Raw genomic sequence first — 20,065 nt, 5'->3', positions numbered from 1 at the left:
GAGGATGGGAGCTTTGAATTCCATGCTGTTCGTGGTTCAGTGGGTAGCACACTCGCCTCTGAGTCAGTAGGCTGTAGGTTTAAGTCCCATTTCAGAGGCTTCAGCCAAAATTCAGGTTCACACTCCAGTGCCTGCTCCCTGAGGTGGATGTTAAAGATTCCATGGCATAATATCACAGAAAAGCAGGGGAGTCCTCCCTGGTAGCCTGGCCGATAATTATCCCTTAACCAACATCATTAACACAGGTTAAAAAACAAAAACAGAATTACCTGGAAAAACTCAGCAGGTCTGGCAGCATCGGCGGAGAAGAAAAGAGTTGACGTTTCGAGTCCTCATGACCCTTCGACAGAACTTGAGTGAGTCCAAGAAAGGGGTGAAGTATAAGCTGGTTTAAGGTGTGTGTGTGTGTGTGTGTGTGTTGGGGGGGAGGGTTTGGGTGGGGGGAGAGAGAGAGAAGTGGAGGGGGGGGGTTGGTGTGGTTGTAGGGACAAACAAGCAGTGATAGAAGCAGATCATCAAAAGATGTCACAAACAACAGAACAAAAGAACACATAGGTGTTAAAGTTGGTGATATTATCTAAACGAATGTGCTAATTAAGAATGGATGGTAGGGCTGCTGTCTTGCCCACATGTCTGTCCTTGGCTTGCTGCATTGTTCCAGTGAAGCCCAACGTAAACTGGAGGAACAGCACCTCATCTTCCGACTAGGGACTTTACAGCCTTCCGGACTGAATATTGAATTCAACAACTTTAGGTCTTGAGCTCCCTCCTCCATCCCCACCCCCTTTCTGTTTTCCCCTTCCTTTTGTTTTTTCCAATAAATTATACAGATTTTTCTTTTCCCACCTATTTCCATTATTTTAAAATATTTTTAGATCTTTTATGCTCCCCCCATCCCCACTAGAGCTATACCTTGAGTGCCCTACCATCCATTCTTAATTAGCACATTCGTTTAGATAACATCACCAACTTTAACACCTATGTGTTCTTTTGTTCTGTTGTTTGTGGCATCTTTTGATGATCTGCTCCAACACTGCTTGTTTGTCCCTACAACCACACCAACCCCCTCCACTTCTCTCTCTCTCCCCCCACCCAAACCACCCGGGGAACCACCACCCCCCCCCCCCCCACCACCCCCCCCCCCCACCCCCCACACACACACACACACACACACACACACACACACACACACACACACACACACACACACACACACACACACACACACGCCTTAAACCAGCTTATATTTCACCCCTTTCTTGGGCTCACTCAAGTTCTGTCGAAGGGTCATGAGGGCTCGAAACGTCAACTCTTTTCTTCTCCGCCGATGCTGCCAGACCTGCTGAGTTTTTCCAGGTAATTCTGTTTTTGTTTTGGATTTCCAGCATCCGCAGTTTTTTTTGTTTTTATCATTAACACAGGTTACCTGGTTATTATCGCATTGCTGGTTGTGGGAGCTTGCTGTGTACAAATTGGCTGCCATGTTACCTACAATACAACAGTGACTATATTTCATCAGCTGTAGAGTGCTTTGGCACATCCTGAGGTCATGAAAGGTGCTATATAAATGTAAGTCTTTCTTTCTTTTATTGCTTTAATGGTGAGTTGTTCTCCTCTAGCCTACACCCTCTTGGATTTATTTTCAACTCAGCATGGTGAACTATTCTGTCGTACCCAGCACACAGAGCTGACTCTGTTCCAAGCACAGAGAGGAGTCCTGAGATTACAGTTAATCTCCAATTGCTGTGATACTTGAACTGAAAATGAGAGCTAAGGTTTTAGTTACTTTGATTAATTCCCTGAACACTGTGATGAATGGAAATTGATGTCAAGTGGAGCTGCACATCACTGTAATCATCTTTATTAACTGCACCGAGTTCTCTCTCCAACAACACGGATCCACAGAAAAAGCTCCTTATGTGGTAGTATCCCCCGGAGTACCCCGTGGAAACAGAGTCCAGAGGGAAGGCAGCACAGGCTATTGCAGTAACTGTCAAGACCAAGGGGTAGGGGAGACATGTGGCGAGGGCCAAAATATCCCCAAGAAATTTCCCTCCCCCAGGGAAACCCTCCTGGTGGAGGTCCTGCGGTGCAGTGGATAGTGTCCCTGCCTCTGAGCCAGAAGCTCCGGGCTCCGGTTCTCATTCCAGGGCTTCATGGCCAAGGAAGGTGCGTTCATAAAGCAGCCAGACAGGTTGAGTATCAGCCTGCAAACCCTTTCTAACACACACCAATGGCAGGCAGTAAGAGCGGGAGGGATTCCTGGTCAGCCATGTGATGGGAAGAACATTGGAACCCCTACCGTCACAAAGCATAGTTCTAGGCTACAACAGGCACGTAGAAGGGTGTGTTGCCACAGCAACTCGGACTCCCTGAGTGAACTGGAACACACCACCAGAGTGGGAGGAGGCTTGTGTGCAACATAAACGCTGACATATATCTGTTGCGCCAAATGGCCTGTCTCTGTGCTGTAAATTCTATGTATGATCTTGAGGATAATTATGACTTTGGGTGAAAATGTAATTTGGATGCTAGCAGATTAGCTGCACACTGTACATCTGTCCCAACTAAACTCAATCAAAACTAAAATCAGGAGAGATGTATTACAGACGGCAGCTCCATTATTAGCCATTTCACACTACTGCCCCAAATCAAAAGAAACCCTCGATTCTCTCAAATCCTGAATGATAATGAAGTGCGGTCTCATCCTGAAGTACTCTGAGCCAGCAACTTCAAATATTTTTTAAAGTCGCATCAAAGAGAGGATGCTAAGCTGGTTTGAGGCGATTTTTAAAATCTCAGTCCCAATTACCACCCCATCAGCTTATTCTCGATCATCAATAAAGTGAAGGAAAGGGTCATCAACAGTGCTGTCAAGCGGCACTTGCTTATCAATAACCTGCTCACTGACACCCAGTTTGGGTTCCACCAGGGTCACTCAGCTCCTGATCTCATTACAGTCTTGGTTCGAACATGGACAAAAGAGCTGAATCCCAGAGGTGAGGTGAGAGTGACTATAATTGACAATAAGGCTGCGTTTGACCGAGTGTGGCATCAAGGAGTCCTAGCATAACTGGAGTCATTGGGAATCAGGGGAAAACTCTTCACTGGCTGGAGTCATACCTAGCACAAAGGAATATGGATGTGGTTGTTGGAGGTCAATCATCTCGGCTCCAGGACATCACTACAGTAGTTCCTCAGGGTAGTGTCCTGGGCCCAACCATCTTCAGCTGCTTCATTAATGACCTTCCCTCCATCATAAGGTCAGAATTGGGGATGTTCGCTGATGATTGCACAATGTTCAGCACCATTCGCGACTCCTCAGATACTGAAGCAGTCCATGTCCAAATGCAGCAAGACCTGGACAAAAGCGAGGTTTGGGGCTGACAAGTGGCAAGTAACATTCACTCCCACACAAGTGCCAGGCAATGACCATCTCCAACAAGGAAGAATCTAGCCATCGCCCCTTGACACTCAATGGCATTACCATTGCTGAATACCCCACTATCAATATCCTGGAGGGTTACCATTAACCAGGGGGGAGGCTGTGGCGTAGTGGTACTGTCACTGGAATGGTGTTCTGAAGAACCAGGGTAATGCTCTGGGGACCTGGGAAATTTGAATTCAATAAAAATTTGGAATTAAAAGTCCATGAAAACCATTGTCAATTGTTGTAAAAAGCCATCTGGTTCACTAATGTTGTTTAGGGAAGGAAATCTGCCATCCTTACCTGGTCTGTCCTACATGACTCTTAAAAAAATGCCCTCTGAATAAAGGCAATTAGGGATGGTCTAGCCAGCGACATCCACATCCCGCGAATGAATTTAAAAAAAGCTGAACTGGACTAGTCACAGTGGTTACAAGAGCAGGTCAGAGACTAGGTATCCTGCAGTGAGTAACTCACCTCCTGACTCCCCGAAGTCTGTCCACCATTTACAAGCCACAAGTCAGGAGTGTGATGGAATTCTCTCCATTTGCCTGGATGAGGCAAGAAACTTGACACCATCCAGGACAAAGCAGCCCGCTTGATTGGCACCACATTCACTCCCTCCACCACCCGATGCACTAGTGGCAGCAGTGTGTACCATCTACAAGATGCATCGCAGGAACTCACCAAGGCTCCTAGACAGCATCTTCCAAATCCATGACTGCTATCATCTAGAAGGATAAGGGCAACAGATAGATGGGAACACCACCACTTGGAAGTTCCCCTCCAAGTCGCTCATCATCCTGACTTGGAAATATATCGCCGTTCCTTCACTGTCGCTGGGTCAAAATCCTGGAACTCCCTCCCTAACAGCACTGTGGGTGTATCTACACCACATGGACTGCAGCGGTTCAAGAAGGCAGCTCACCACCTTCTCAAGGGCAATTAGGGATGGGCAATAAATGCTGGTCTGGCCAGCCATGTCCACATCCTGTGAGCGATTAAAAAGAACTTCACGGGAGGTAGGACTTAAAAAAAATAAAGAAATGGCAGAAACACTCATCAGGTCAGGCAGTACCTGCTGCAAGAACAGACAGATTGAGATTTCAGATGTGGACTCGTCATCAGAACTGAAAGATAGTGGAACGAGGGGGAAACAAATAAACACACGGACACGAACACACGCCACAGCAGCTGAGGCAATCCACAACATTCCTAAACAATCCACAACATTCTAAATAAAGGTCAATTTGCCCCATCTCCCAATGTTAATGAACCCTTTAAAAAAATTCCAGGATCCAGGTCCACATCTGCACCAAAAGCTAATCAGTTCTTCCTTGGGTCATACCCGATCTGTGTACCAAGTTTCATTGAAATCCATTCATTAGTTTTCCAGGTATCTTATTTACAGACAGGGGCAGAAACATTATCCTCTGTTCGCCTTCAGTGACAGAAGTAATTAACAGGAGACACTGGATAATTCCGAGAAACATGTCTGCATTTATGATGTGTTCCAGAGTGACGACTCTCTGAGTTTTGGAAGCATACGGGTTGTTCTGTTAATCTTAATATTTTCCTGAAGGAAGAAAAACATTCCTTCCGGATAGTCTGATACTTTGGCACCAAAAAAAAATAAACACAGTGAAAGGCTGAGCATTAAAGACAACAGAGTAACAGCGAGGTGCGTTCAGTTCGACCTTGAGACTCGGGTCTATATTTCATCACACTTAACTAGTGGGAGGATCTGAAGGATTGACCATTAATCACTGAATGACATACCTCACAAAGTTGTGGTGTTGGTTAAGTGACAGGAAACGTGTGATTAAAAAGCTGTGGGATTTGATTAGCATCATTCTAGTAAGCTGACCTGATAATTCACGTGAGTTATGGTCAATTCCAGGTGTGGTTTTAAATCAATTTCTTTGCTCTTGGCCATGCATTCTGTTTATATTGCACATTGGTTGCTCTTTCTTAAGCTTATCGAATCTCTATATGAGCTCCACAGGTCCCTGGGCCCCAGTACGTCCAAACCTTAAAGAACAGATAGCAAATTTGTTCCCAATCCCGTGTCAGTGATACTCCAAATTGCCATTAGTATTTGTAAGAGATCACTTGGAGACTGATCCTACTCTGATTTTCTGCCCAGATTCCTTGAGAAGCCTCTCACTTGAAAGCCATGATTTAGTCCCTCTCAAGCTTCACATGCCGTGCTCTCTCCTCGCTTTTAAGAGTTTTATTCTTTGCTCACAGCACAGCACACTGTACGGTGACTGATCGTGGCGTTTGAAGCAGAAGCACTGGCCAGTGTACCAGGAGAACTTTATTCTTCCTTCAAACAAAGTCAGATGTGACATTTTATCTGGGTCTGACTGGCTACACTATTGTTACACAATACAATCCTGAAGTGCCAACCCAGATTCTGTGCTCAAGGCCAGGGTGAGGCTCGAACCCACAACCTGAGTCAAGAAAGAGTGGCACCTGCTGAAAGAATGAGAAAAGGACTTATATTTACATAGCGCCTCTCAGGACTTTCTGACTCCACAGCCAATGAAGTACTTTTGCAAGGATGTCACTGTTGTAATGCAAGAAATGTGGCAGCTAATTTGCACACAGCAAGATCCCATTAACAGTAACGTGATAATGATATAATGATGATGGCAGAATACTGGTCAGGACACCCATGAGAACACTCCTACTCTTCTTTAAAACAGCGGCCTTGTGATCCTTCACATTCACCTGAGGGAGCAGAGCGCGCCTTGGTTCAATTTCTCTTCCAAAACACAGCATTTTCCAACAGGCAGTGCTGGAGGGTCAGCTGAGACTTTATTTGTCAGGACTCTAACCTACAACCTTGTGGCTCAGGAGTGAGAATGCTAACACTGAGCTATGGCTGGCACTCAGATGAATTGACGTGTTGAGGAAGAGATAAGAATGGCTCACATTTAGTGTAAATGGGAAATTATATCAACAACTTCCGAACAGCCCCAATATTCCTTGAAACACATCTGCTTGCCTTCAAGCAGCCACAAATGCTGGACAAGGAACTCTCCAAATAACTTCAGAGAATAATCTCTTGCCAACAGGACTCTGGCTGAATGAATTTGGAGTTGACCAACACAATGCACATGCTAAGCTGCACATTGATGTGATATTGAATTCATCGCTGAGCTGTCGACAACTGCGCCATCAAAACAATCTTATCTGACTGAAATATAGATCCTCAGACATTTTATGATGACCATTTTGAGTTGACTCTGCTCTGAAAGCGTGATCTCAGCTACATGTAGTGACTTGCTTTCTGGGCTGCGCATGAACAACATTCATAATGAGTTTCAAAAATATGTGTAGCCTGGGTACCGTGCAATGAAATATCAATTTACTAATACTGAATGTCAAAAATACTGAAACGGTCTTGAAGAAATGGTAACGAAAACTTCAACCGATCTCAGAATAAAAGCTAAAACGCACAGTTGTTTTCCTTCAGTTCGGTGGAGAGACTGGAGGAGTTGGGATAAAAACAAAATACTGCAGATGCTGGAGAGTGGAAATAAAAATAAAGGTACTGAAAAATGAGAGTTGGTCTGGCAGCATCTGTAGAGAGAGAAACATGGTTAATGTTTCGAGTCCGATATCACTTTTCTTCGGAAACCTGGAAACTGGGTACTGAAGAAGAGTTGTGTTAGGCTCAAAATGTTAACTCTGTTTCTCTCCCCATAGATGCTGCCAGACATGCTGAGCTTTTCCAGTGCTTTTTATATTCATTCCTGGAGAAGCTGCAATTGTTCTCCTTGGAGCAAGGGGGTTAAGGGGAAATTTAATAGAGGCGTTCAAAACCATTAAGGGTTTTGCTCGGGTAAGTGAAAAGGAGCTTTTTACTATCAGCAGGAGGGTTGGTAGCCAGACGACTGTTTAAGATAGTTGGTAAAAGAACCAGAGGCACAGTGAGTTGTTGTGATCTGGAATGCACAACCTGAAATGGGGGTGGAAGCAGATGGAACAATAACCTTCAAAAGGGAATTGGATACTTACCTGAAAAGGAAAGATTTGCAGGGTATGGGAAAAGGATAGGGAAATAACGCTAATTGGATCGCTCTTTCAAAGAGCCAGCACAAGCATGATGGGCCAAATGGGCTCCTTTTCTGCTGTGTTATTTTATGGTTCTCAAGGCTTTGGCTATGTCTACAGGCAAGATTCCTCTTTTCAATGCAGTGTTTTGTCTAATTAAGTTAACAAGTCTAAGCTCAGTTTTAGCCAGACTTTGAGGGTGTCAATGGGTAACTGTCTATAAAAAGGGGAATTGTGGGGCAGTTACCTAATTAATATACATTACTCTCACTACCCCACTCCCTTTGCCACTCTGCTAGTTCAGAGGGCCTGACATGACCTAACTTTGGAAATCTTAACCTTGTGCCTGTGGGCCCAAAGCATCCAATCATTTCTAATCCCACTTAAGTTGGCAATTTCACTCAAGGAGACATGAAACATGGCTTGTGCAATGAATATAAACATCACACTGATATGGCCACAGGTGACATTTGGAAGCTAAAAGCTAGAACACATGACTGTCCTGCTTATTCCATATCTGATTTGAGAGTGCTTGAAACTGGCAACAGATGCTAAAGCGAGGAGGGAAAGAAGTGTTCCATTTCTCCTTGTCGAGATGCCACCTTAAGACAACGTGAAAAATTATCCAAAAAGTATTTGAAGCAAAATCAAACAGTCATTTGATAGTTACAGAACTTGAGTATTGCTGAAAAAAAGAGACACTGTATCAAAACTTTTCATCCTGTACTCATCAGGCCAGCTCGCAAGAAATTATCAGCAGTAACGGGGGAAACAACAATTTATACTGCATGAGAAGAGAGGCTGGTTGGCAAGTGGATTCCGATTGGCGAGGACATTAACATGGGCAATGCAGCATGGAACAGTTAACTGCCCAGCCTTGTTCAAATTCAAACCGAGCAGGTTGACTCTGGGTGGTCAAGGCGTTGCCCTGGGGAATGAACCAGGGAATGACTCTTTCCTAAGCGCTTTATCAGTTGAAAAGGCTGCAATGTGTGGACATGTTCCTTTTGACTGCAAAGGACAAGGCCCTGCGTGTGAATATATGTGGCTTCCAGTATGTGTGAGTGAGTCACACTGCGAGCCCCACTGAAAATTAAACTAGTTTTCAGTGCAATTCTTGGCGCAATCAGGATTGTTCAACAGGTGTTGTCCAACCTTGAAATCTACCTTGAATAAAACCTTGAACACATCTAGTGTTGGACACCACGTTTTGAGTTTTGCAAGCACAGGCTGGTCAGCACAAGCCTATCTTCATTGGTCAAGATACATGCTAGGATTCTACCATGCGCTATAAGATTAGCCTTATCGGCAATCTTGTAAATAGGGGCTGAGCCATTTGCTCACCATGCAATTTTGATGCTGAAATAAGAGTGCATCAAAGACATCCTGCAGGATAACGGCTACCCTGATCAGATCATTGTTCACTATATACCACACACACGAACGGGCCTAAGGCTGACTGTTTCGGTCCCGAAAATTGCCCAGTCCACCTCAGATTACCCTGGAAGGGTAAGGTGTCTCAAAAATTATAGCGACAGGCGTGGTATTCTAACAGGATGCTGCTGTCATGCCAAAAGGATGTTCTGCCTATCACACAAATGAGCAACGTGGTGTGTGAATTTCAGTGCTGGCGTGACGCCAGGTATATAGGCCATACGTTCCAACGCCTGTCGAGTTGTATCAAACAGCATGTCCCTGCGGCTGTTCGTAAAAGGCAAAGTGCTGACCATCCCTACCTTCATGAAGGTTTGAAATTAGTTACCATGCTTAGTGATTGTAAAACATGGGCCGATGTTGAGTGGTTTATAACGGAGTAATCTTCATGCGCTGCTGTCCCAAAAGAGTTTACGATGTGGGGCAAAAGGGATTCCTTCAGTTCTATAACTCCTTTGTCTTTGATGCAAGTACAAAGTGTTAACTGAGCCAGGTAAAGGAGTCAAGACAACACACTAAGGAAGGTGAAATTAATTGCATTTTCTCTTCCTTTTGGAAGCTATTTTGTTCAACCTATAAGTTATTCAACCCCTTCTACCACAAGGCATTATTTAAGAAAAAGCCCAACATTGGAAGGGATGAGGCAAAAAGAATCTTTTTGACCTCTGACAGCATTTCCTACAATTGAAGACATGAAGATAACAAGTTAGGTTCAGAGAAAGACAACCCTTTGACCAATGCAGTTTGAACCTTATAGAATATGAACTCTACCCATGACAGTTTCTGAGGCAAATAGGGCTTCAGTTTCAAGTTTCACTGAAAGGACAGTACATTTAAGTACAGTTCTCCGTGATTTGATACGCACCGTCTTATGCCATCAAGGTACTTTGATTCAAATTTCTAAACAGTTTTCCGGTCATGCACAGCAATTGTGTCAGGCTGGCCTGGCTGGTTGCACTCTGGGTTAGAAGATTGTGGGTTCGAATCCCACCCCAGGGGTTAAAGATACTGGCTAACACTTGAATGTAGCCCAGGCAGATAGCTGCAGTGTCAGGGATCCTTCGGAGGAGATGTTATACCAAGTTCCTGTCTAGGTGAATGATTATAAAGAAAGGCTGTAATGGGAATTCAGTGGGATTGAGATCACACGAGCTGAAGAACCTGCTTCATCTCAGCTAATTTTATGATGTTGCATCCATATGGACATCTAAAGCTGATGGGCAGGAAAAGACAAGCTGGTCCATCAAGTCTGTCCCACACTCAATGGCTGGAGCATCATGGCTAGACACTTCTTTACTCCCTCCTTCCAACCTCCTCCTAGCTAATTAATGTGCTCTTCTTGACAAAAAGACGAAGTTTGAGCTTAAAGGGGTTGAATCACCTTTTCTCATCCTTGTTGGTTCTCAATTAGCAAGACAAAAATTAAAGGTGTTAACTTGTTTTTCTTTAAACTCAAAAAACAGGAACCATGAACTCAGAGACCAAGAATGGGACAACTGCAGTGCCGAGTATTCTTAATCTGCTCCTGACCACCGCAGAGACATTTCAGAGGACTGATGCGTCAGTTGAAAAGGGAGACCCTCTGCCAACCATCATAGCCTTGATATGCATATTCCTTCTCTTGGCGACATGCGTGAGCTTTGTAGCTTTGTGTAATCCTGCGGGTCTGGATGCTTCCCGCTACGGCCCCTATGAGTGTATGCCATATCACATCGAGGACTCCAGCGAGCCCCGGTTAAAACTGTGGAAGCGTTTGGACTCCCTGAGGCGGTCGATAAACAGCTTCAGGTGGAATCGATCCCTCCCTCAGCCTCCTCAGGCTTTTACAAGTCATCGCCAGACGGAGCAGAATGATTCAGAACTCACAGAGTCGACAAAAATGTAAATATCCAGTGAGTGTAAAGTTTGCACGTAGACTTGCTTAGTACAGAGAAGCCAGTGAGCAGAAGTAATAAAAGATTAACTACTGCTGCAATCAATACTCCAGGGACCAACAAAGGCAAAATTCAAAAATGAGGATTCAAAGAGCATACTTCAGAATGCTGAACAGACTGCAATTTGAGCAGCGGCCAATATTAACAAGAAAAACACAGTGAGCTTCGATGACTGAGTCCGTGGTTAACCTTTAGGCTAGAAGACAATAGTAAGCTAAAGGACACTGCTTGGAAGTTATTAGCTATCAAATGTTCCCTGTCTCACTTCAATATTGAACCATAATCTCATTACAAGTGGTAGTTACCATTAGTATCACTCCCCTCCCCCATTCTGCTCATTGGCCATACAGACTGACAGCACATGTTGCCCAATATCAGTTTCATATTCAATCCCTGAGGGGTTAGATTTGGGACTGCAACCAAGCACAACAGCTTCTGAGGGCGGTTGAATTGCAAGATAGCAATGCAGACTGGACTGAAGCCCTTGTTGATTCAATCTGAAAAACTCGAGTCAGTTTAGTAACATCCTCCAAAACAAAAATGATAAATTATTGCAAATGTGAGTCAGGAATTTCAAGCTTCCTGCATCCAACTGGAAATTAAGCAGGGACCTAGCTTCACATTAAAGGGAGCTAGCTGCCATATTTCTCATACAATAAAATGCTGTTGACAAACCATTTTGTAAATAAAGCTGGCAATGATTCTCTCACTTGTAGCAGTGCGAGTGGCAGTGATAATCAGTACTAGTGTGAGGTGGCCAGAGTAATGTGGGCCATTCTGTGGATTCATGCTTATTCAGCAACAGAAAATTGTCCTGAATGGGCAGACAAAGGATGGACAATATTTCTCCCATTTCCACTCTACACTTCCTGTTAAAAGAGTTATTAAATAACATAGAACATGGAAGTATAGAGTGAGGAATGACCAGTCACCTCATCAGACACCATGCACAGTCCATCACTTATGCCAGGGGCTCCCAAACATGGGTTGTGACCCCCGGTGGGGTCACAAGCTCTCTCTCCGCCCAATTCTGCAATGGTGACTGTCGAGTGAACACTATGGCTCCACAGACATGTCACAGGGTCGAAGGCCTCTGACATGCGCGTGTGATTTGTTCTTACCATTGTTCGGTGGGCGTGGCTTAAGGGAATGAAATCAGAGGCTCCAGCGCTGCCTGAATGAGAACCTGCAAAAAGATCTGTGGAAAAAAGCTATTGGACTCCCCCCTCCCCGCTCCCCCCCACCCTCACAACTCTTCCTCCCCAGTAGCCCACTCTCAAAACTCTTCCCCCTCCCCACCTCACTTTGCTTTCAGAGAGCTCTCATTCTGGGGTCACGCCAACTTTGGAGGTGCAAAATGGGGTCACAGTGGGAAGAAGTTTGGGAAGCACTGACTTACACTACCCAACTCACTTAATCCCCTAAAGTCAGAATAGATTAAAATTAAAATCAGCAAGATCCTCAAACCGTCTACAACTACACAAGATAATCAGGCAAAGCTCCAGGATATTAATCTAATCCCGATAGCTCCTACTACCGCACATCATAAATGACTTAACTATCATCCCAGAAGCACAGAGATCAACGTGCCAAAGAGATCACTGAGGTGTTAGTGCGCACAACATCCAAACTTGGATAAATAAAAACAAAAAGTGCTGGTAAAGCTCAGTGGTCTGGCAGCATCTGTGGAGGGACAAGCAGAGTTAACGTTTTGAGTCCCATATGACTCTCTTCTTTGGAACTGGGTAATCTGACACTTAGTGAAACTGGGTTTTTCTTTCAACTAAGTGTAATCCTCGCTGGCGAAAGGAAGGGAAATTTTCCAATTGGTCCTTTGAGATGCACAAGATGAGCTATATCTTACAATTGTATAGATCCTACAATAATAATTCAACGACAACTCATATTCATCGTGCAGGCAGGTGTTTCAAAGGCACTTCATAAGGAGATTTCTGAGAGAAGTGGGAGAGGAGGTTTCCGGGAGACGGTTGGAGGCACATTTGAAGAGGTCGGCTTTGCGCAGGATTTTGAAGCTGGCGCGATATAGAAAGGGAAGTGCATTAGTGAGAGAGTTCCTGTGTGCTTGGGGAGGTGGTGCGGGATAACTGATTGGTAAGGTTTCCATGATAGATGTCAATGAGGAAAGCTATTTAGTGGCTATCTTTGAGGTACACTCTGCCTTGCAGCTTGAACTGGAATAATTCAGTATCCTGAAAGCCTACTTGTGGAAGAAATAAAAATGAAAACATATAATCTTAAGCAACAAGACAACAAAAGACACCTCAGGCAATTTTAAATAGCAGTGGAAATTGTTTTCTCTTAAAGTTTAAACAGCAAAAGTGAATTTGATCATTGATAAAGAGTTATGCCAAATGGATTCCCTCAAAATAATTAATCCTTGTCCTTCCAAGAGAAGCTGGATAAATATCTCCAGAATAACAGGGTAGAAGGTCCTAATTATAGATATTTGGAGATGTTACTGATGCTTTTAAGCACTTTCTATCAACTGACAGGGTAGGATCTTCAGATAGTTTATATGCATGAGCAGAGAAAACCAGCAGGAAGCCTTTGTTATGTTCATGCTGCCCTGACTCAGAGATCTATAAAATGCCAAAAAACACAATTTTCTTTCTCAATCATTTGATGTGGCAAGTCCAAATTTCTCCCAAAAATCAGCAATGAAATCCCAAGGTTCAGTACAGGGGTGCGGGAAGAGTTAATTTGAATGCCCTCACACTCCCAGTGAGGAGCTAAACTCAAAGGGAATGAAGGCTGCAGAACTGACACTTGCTCTATCTCCAAGTTTGAGCTCCCCTCCAGCGAAAATCTCTGCAGGAGTGCGGGATTAATGAATTCACCCTTTGGTGTAGACCATTGTTGTATATCTCCAAATTTTATTTCCAGTGAAGTCAATGGGAAGAGAGGTATAATGAGCTGGTGATTTGCTATCACCCATTATATATTATCACACAGAGTCAAGATCTACCCTCAGCTTCTAATTTAACATACCATTGAACAATACAACCTTGCAATGAATATTACCTGTCACCATCCCTTCTTGTAATATTTTCCTCTATTTGGTGTAAACAAGAGATCAACATTATCTCTACCTTATTTTATGGATTAGTTTAAAAGAATACAACTAAAACATAGCTTGGTTCAGTCAGACCAAATTGATTCACCTTCCATTAAGTAGCTGCCTGCGCCCAGGTAAGTTTATGGTGCATTCAGGTATGTCCACCGAAGGCTTGAAATGTGGTGCTTTTTGATCATTCTTCAGACATCTACATGTCACCCGTCAGTGACACTTAAACATTTGAATGTGGTCAGATAAACATTTTCCAGGTGAGAACTCGAAGAGAACAGTCATCTCACTGTTCCGTAAACACTGAGCTTCCTCCCTCGAGGCTGGATAAGTGAAGCAGTGCTTTGTGCTGAATATTACAAGGAGCGAATGAATCACAACGATTAATTACAGGAACACTTTCCACAACACTGAGCAATGTTAAGGTCACTGTGGTTGTAAAAAAAATAAAATCCCAAAGATGCTTTTGAGCACTTTGTGGTCAGGACCAGGATGTAGTTTGTGTACCTGCTGAACTTTTCTTTAATGATTTTTTGAGGATAGAAGAATAAGCCTTTAAGGTCACTGTTTTGTTTCATTTGGTCCATCTCCAAATCAGCACTGAAATCTCAATTTTCAGAAAGGGGATAGAATGAAAGTAATTTCCGGTTTGCCAAAGGTAGGAAACATTCCTTACTAAAACATACTCTTCCTACTGAGTTAAATTATGAAGACTTTGGGATGTTCATAGTGTTCACAAATATAGGCCTCAGACCAGCTACTCTACATCAGTTTTTAAGCTCCACATAAGCCTCTTTCAACTCTTCTTCATCTAACCCGATCAACATATCCTTCTATTCCCTTCTCCCTCAAGTGATTATCTAGTTTTCCGTTAAATATATCTAGCCTATTAGCCTCAACCACTCTATCCAACAGCAAGGTCCACATTCCCACCACTTCCTGGGTAAAGAAGTTTCTCCTGAATCCCCCATTGGATTTAGCGCCCATCTTACATTTACGACCTTCAGTTTCAGTCTCCTCCACAGGTGGAAGCATCTTCCCAATGTCTATCCTATCAAACACTTTCTAAAGTTCAACGCCTCTGTCAGGTCACTTCACAGGATCCTCTTTGCTATAGAAAAGAACTGCAGCCTGTTCAATGCAAATTTAGTTATGGCAAGTTGCAGTCACAAGTGAAGTATACTGTAATAAAGACATAAAACGCTGGGTAGCACAGAGGTCCAACAGCATCTGACAAGACAGCTTCGTGTTTCAGAGGTCTGCTTGTTGTCTTTTCTCTTCACAGACAACGTGTATTTCTCTAGCATTTGACGTTTTCAAGATTTCTGGTGTTCAGTAATATTTTTTAAACACACAAAGTGCTGGCGTTCATATCAGTGAAATCACTGCACCATACCGAGAGTCTAACCAAAATATTTTTACTGGAAGAGTGACCACAGTATAACAAAGCCACTGGTGAGTCAGGATAAACAGATGAATATTCTTGCTTGGATCCAAGTTTTGAACATTCTGATCAAACCCGTTAGATCATATTTTAAAACATTTAAAGAAAAAATAAAAACATCCATCAAAATTCAAGCATAAAAGACACACAATTACATGAGCCAAAAAGTGATACAAAAATCGATGGTAAAATTAGAAACTAGAAAGGCTAACTGCAGTGAAGTGACAGGGTGGCAGACAGCAGAAATTATTTAGCTGTGTCCAATTGAACATGAATTCATTCTCAGACTGTCAACATCAAGGATGTGCGAACTAACAGCACTCGCTACACAAAGGATGAAGAGAATGAAAGACTTCAACTGTAAATATATGCACACAAGATTTAATTAGCTGGAAGGGCTCTCCTTCATGTCTTAAAGGATAATTTAACACTTGAAAATTGTTCTTATAAATTTGGGTAGGTTTTACTGTAACTATGTTGAGTACTTGGTGTTTTAATTACCTATAACCCATAAACGAAAGAAATAACTAGCATTTAAACCCACACCACAGGATATCCCAGAGGGCTCTGCAGCCAATCAAGGGCTTTGGAATTGTAGTCACTGTTGCAATGTGGGGAATGCAGCAACCAATACCCACACAGCCCACAGCACAAACAAGATAATGAGACCTTCACTGCTCTTTTTCGAATATATGATCTGTTTTGTTCACTTGAGGGGGAAAAGTGTGCCTTGGTTTAATGTCTCATTTGACTATGCAGCACTGCACTGAGTGTCAGCCTGGAATATATGCTCAGAAGTGGTTCGAGAACCCACAATCCTCAGATTCAGAGGAGAGAGCGCTACCATTGACCCAAGGCTGACATTTAACAGCAAAATACAACATCATGGAAGCCCAAAGTTACAGGTAAGCAAGCATGGGGTGCTCAACTCGAGGAATAACCAATAGCAGAGGAAGGACCAACATAATTAAGCTGAAAGCAATGCAATGCGAAGGTTGGGGTAATTGTAATTTTGGAAATAGCGTGAAACAGGGACTGGTTGCTGGTCCTCCTTCTCTCCTGATTATTGACAGGTGAGGAAAATGGAGAAAGCTGTTTACCGAGAGGTCAAACCAATAACAGCCAACTTACACCATCCCCAAAAGTTAAAATTAACCCCAATTCTCCTTCAAACACAATCTTCCCCCAACACTCATACTTTGTAAAATCTAAAACAGAAAATGCTGTGAATAGTTAGAAAATAGTGGGCAAGATGTTGGAAACCAGATTAAAAGTTCAAAGAAGTTCATGGTGGGTGGGCGAGAGGGGGAGGGGGAGTGGGTGGAGATGAAACGGAATCTTGCTGACCCACAAAATGGGTGTTCAAATACCCGAGGTATGTAACAAACAGCTGATCTACCCTCCACTTTGCACCTCTGCCAAAGTTCAAATTTACATCCAATGTTACAGAGATAAAAACAAAAAAACTGCGGATGCTGGAAATCCAAAACAAAAACAGAATTACCTGGAAAAACTCAGCAGGTCTGGCAGCATCGGCGGAGAAGAAAAGAGTTGACGTTTCGAGTCCTCATGACCCTTCGACAGAACTTGAGTTCGAGTCCAGGAAAGAGCTGAAATATAAGCTGGTTTAAGGTGTGTGTGTGGGGGGCGGAGAGATAGAGAGACAGAGAGGTGGAGGGGGTTGGTGTGGTTGTAGCGACAAACAAGCAGTGATAGAAGCAGATCATCAAAAGATGTCAACAACAATAGTACAATAGAACACATAGGTGTTAAAGTTAAAGTTGGTGATATTATCTAAACGAATGTGCTAATTAAGAATGGATGGTAGGGCACTCAAGGTATAGCTCTAGTGGGTTTTTTTTTTTATTTTTTATATAATGGAAATAGGTGGGAAAAGGAAAATCTTTATAATTTATTGGGAAAAAAAAAGAAGGGGGAAACAGAAAGGGGGTGGGGATGGGGGAGGGGACTCACGACCTAAAGTTGTTGAATTCAATATTCAGTCCGGAAGGCTGTAAAGTCCCTAGTCGGAAGATGAGGTGTTGTTCCTCCAGTTTGCGTTGGGCTTCACTGGAACAATGCAGCAAGCCAAGGACAGACATGTGGGCAAGAGAGCAGGGTGGAGTGTTAAAATGGCAAGCGACAGGGAGGTTTGGGTCATTCTTGCGGACAGACCGCAGGTGTTCTGCAAAGCGGTCGCCCAGTTTACGTTTGGTCTCTCCAATGTAGAGGAGACCACATTGGGAGCAACGAATGCAGTAGACTAAGTTGGGGGAAATGCAAGTGAAATGCTGCTTCACTTGAAAGGAGTGTTTGGGTCCTTGGACGGTGAGGAGAGAGGAAGTGAAGGGGCAGGTGTTGCATCTTTTGCGTGGGCAAGGGGTTGTGCCATAGGAGGGGTTGAGGAGTAGGGGGTGATGGAGGAGTGGACCAGGGTGTCCCGGAGGGAGCGATCCCTACGGAATGCCGATAAGGGGGGTGAAGGGAAGATGTGTTTGGTAGTGGCATCATGCTGGAGTTGGCGGAAATGGCGGAGGATGATCCTTTGAATGCGGAGGCTGGTGGGGTGATAAGTGAGGACAAGGGGGACCCTATCATGTTTCTGGGAGGGAGGAGAAGGAGTGAGGGCGGATGCGCGGGAGATGGGCCGGACACGGTTGAGGGCCCTGTCAACGACTGTGGGTGGAAAACCTCAGTTAAGGAAGAAGGAGGACATGTCAGAGGAACTGTTTTTGAATGTAGCATCATCGGAACAGATGCGACGGAGGCGAAGGAACTGAGAGAATGGGATGGAGTCCTTACAGGAAGTGGGGTGTGAGGAGCTGTAGTCGAGATAGCTGTGGGTGTCGGTGGGTTTGTAATGGATATTGGTGGACAGTCTATCACCAGAGATTGAGACAGAGAGGTCAAGGAAGGGAAGGGAAGTGTCAGAGATGGACCACGTGAAAATGATGGAGGGGTGGAGATTGGAAGCAAAATTAATAAATTTTTCCAAGTCCTGACGAGAGCATGAAGCAGCACCGAAATAATCATCGATGTACCGGAGAAAGAGTTGTGGAAGGGGGCCGGAGTAGGACTGCAACAAGGAATGTTCCACATACCCCATAAAGAGACAGGCATAGCTGGGGCCCATGCGGGTACCCATAGCCACACCTTTTATTTGGAGGAAGTGAGAGGAGTTGAAGGAGAAATTGTTCAGCGTGAGAACAAGTTCAGCCAGACGGAGGAGAGTAGTGGTGGATGGGGATTGTTCGGGCCTCTGTTCGAGGAAGAAGCTAAGGGCCCTCAGACCATCCTGGTGGGGGATGGAGGTGTAGAGGGATTGGACGTCCATGGTGAAGAGGAAGCGGTAGGGGCCAGGGAACTGGAAATTGTTGATGTGACGTAAGGTGTCAGAGGAATCACGGATGTAGGTGGGAAGGGACTGGACAAGGGGAGAGAGAAGGGAGTCAAGATAACGAGAAATGAGTTCTGTGGGGCAGGAGCAAGCTGAGACGATCGGTCTACCGGGGCAGTTCTGTTTGTGGATTTTGGGTAGGAGATAGAAGCGGGCCGTCCGAGGTTGGGCAACTATCAGGTTGGAAGCTGTGGGAGGGAGATCCCCAGAGGAGATGAGGTCAGTGACAGTCCTGGAAACAATGGCTTGATGTTCAGTGGTGGGGTCATGGTCCAGGGAGAGGTAGGAGGAAGTGTCTGCGAGTTGACGCTCAGCCTCCGCGTGGTAGAGGTCAGTGCGCCAGACAACAACAGCACCACCCTTGTCAGCGGGTTTGATGACAATGTCAGGGTTGGACCTGAGAGAATGGAGTGCAGTAAGTTCAGAGAGAGACAGGTTAGAATGGGTGAGAGGAGCAGAGAAATTGAGACGACTAATGTCGCGCCGACAGTTCTCAATGAAAAGATCGAGAGAAGGTAAGAATCCAGAGGGAGGGGTCCAGGTGGAGGGAGAATATTGAAGATGGGTAAAAGGATCCGTTGAACTGGGAGAGGACTCCTGCCCAAAGAAGTGAGCCCGGAGACGAAGACGGCGGAAGAAGAGTTCAGTATCATGCCGAGCCCGAAATTCATTGAGGTGAGGGCGTAAGGGTATGAAACTAAGTCCTTTGCTGAGCACTGAACGTTCAGCATCGGAGAGGGGAAGGTCAGGGGGTATAGTGAATACACGGCTGGGGTTGGGATTGGAAGATGGGGTGGGGACGGAGGGACAGGCAGGGGTGGAGGGTCCTAGATGGGTGTTGGTGTCGATGAGTTGTTGGAGCTTGCGTTCCTTAGCACTTGAGAGAAAGAGAAAAAGTTTCTTGTTGAGGCGTCGGATGAGCCGAAGGATAAAATGAAACTGGGGGCACGCGCAGCTTTGAAAAAGGGTACGGCGGTGCTGCTGGAGGGAGAGGTCGAGTGTGTTCATATGGCGGAGCATGGCACTGAGAGTGGATTTCAGAATGTGACGGGAACAGCAGTCCGAGAAACGTTTTATGTCCCGGAGATACCTGTAATCCTGGGTGGGTTCGAAACATGAGGGGTGGAATTTCAGTTGAAATCCATGTGGGGTAAGTCGGAGACGGAGACAGTCACTGAGAAAGGAGATATGGCTGTGAAAGCGGGTTTTAGTAAACACCTTGTCAAACACTAGGAGAGAAATGGAAAGCAATGAAGGTGAACAAGGCAACAGAGAAATC

At 44.6% G+C, this 20,065-nt stretch overlaps 2 protein-coding genes across 2 annotated transcripts in view; one reads left to right on the top strand and one right to left on the bottom strand.

Annotated features, from left to right (window-relative positions):
• Positions 1 to 20,065, bottom strand: part of cdh23 (cadherin-related 23) — a 704,187-nt gene that overhangs the window by 227,754 nt on the left and 456,368 nt on the right. The gene's annotated exons all lie outside the window — the stretch shown is intronic.
• LOC121270741 (uncharacterized protein C10orf105-like) lies at positions 10,393 to 11,561 on the top strand. The gene has a single exon (XM_041176122.1). The coding sequence runs from the start codon at positions 10,395 to 10,397 to the stop codon at positions 10,809 to 10,811; it is 417 nt and encodes a 138-aa protein (XP_041032056.1). The 5' UTR covers positions 10,393 to 10,394; the 3' UTR covers positions 10,812 to 11,561.

Source organism: Carcharodon carcharias, chromosome 28, assembly GCF_017639515.1.
Source record: "Carcharodon carcharias isolate sCarCar2 chromosome 28, sCarCar2.pri, whole genome shotgun sequence".
Classification (NCBI taxonomy): Eukaryota; Metazoa; Chordata; class Chondrichthyes; order Lamniformes; family Lamnidae; genus Carcharodon; species Carcharodon carcharias.
Note: the sequence above shows the minus strand (reverse complement) of the source record. Positions and strands in the feature narration are given on the sequence as shown.

Coding starts and splice junctions, on each gene's coding strand:
- LOC121270741 (XM_041176122.1), top strand. CDS start 10,395: ATGAACTCAGAGACCAAGAATGGGACAACTGCAGTGCCGAGTATTCTT.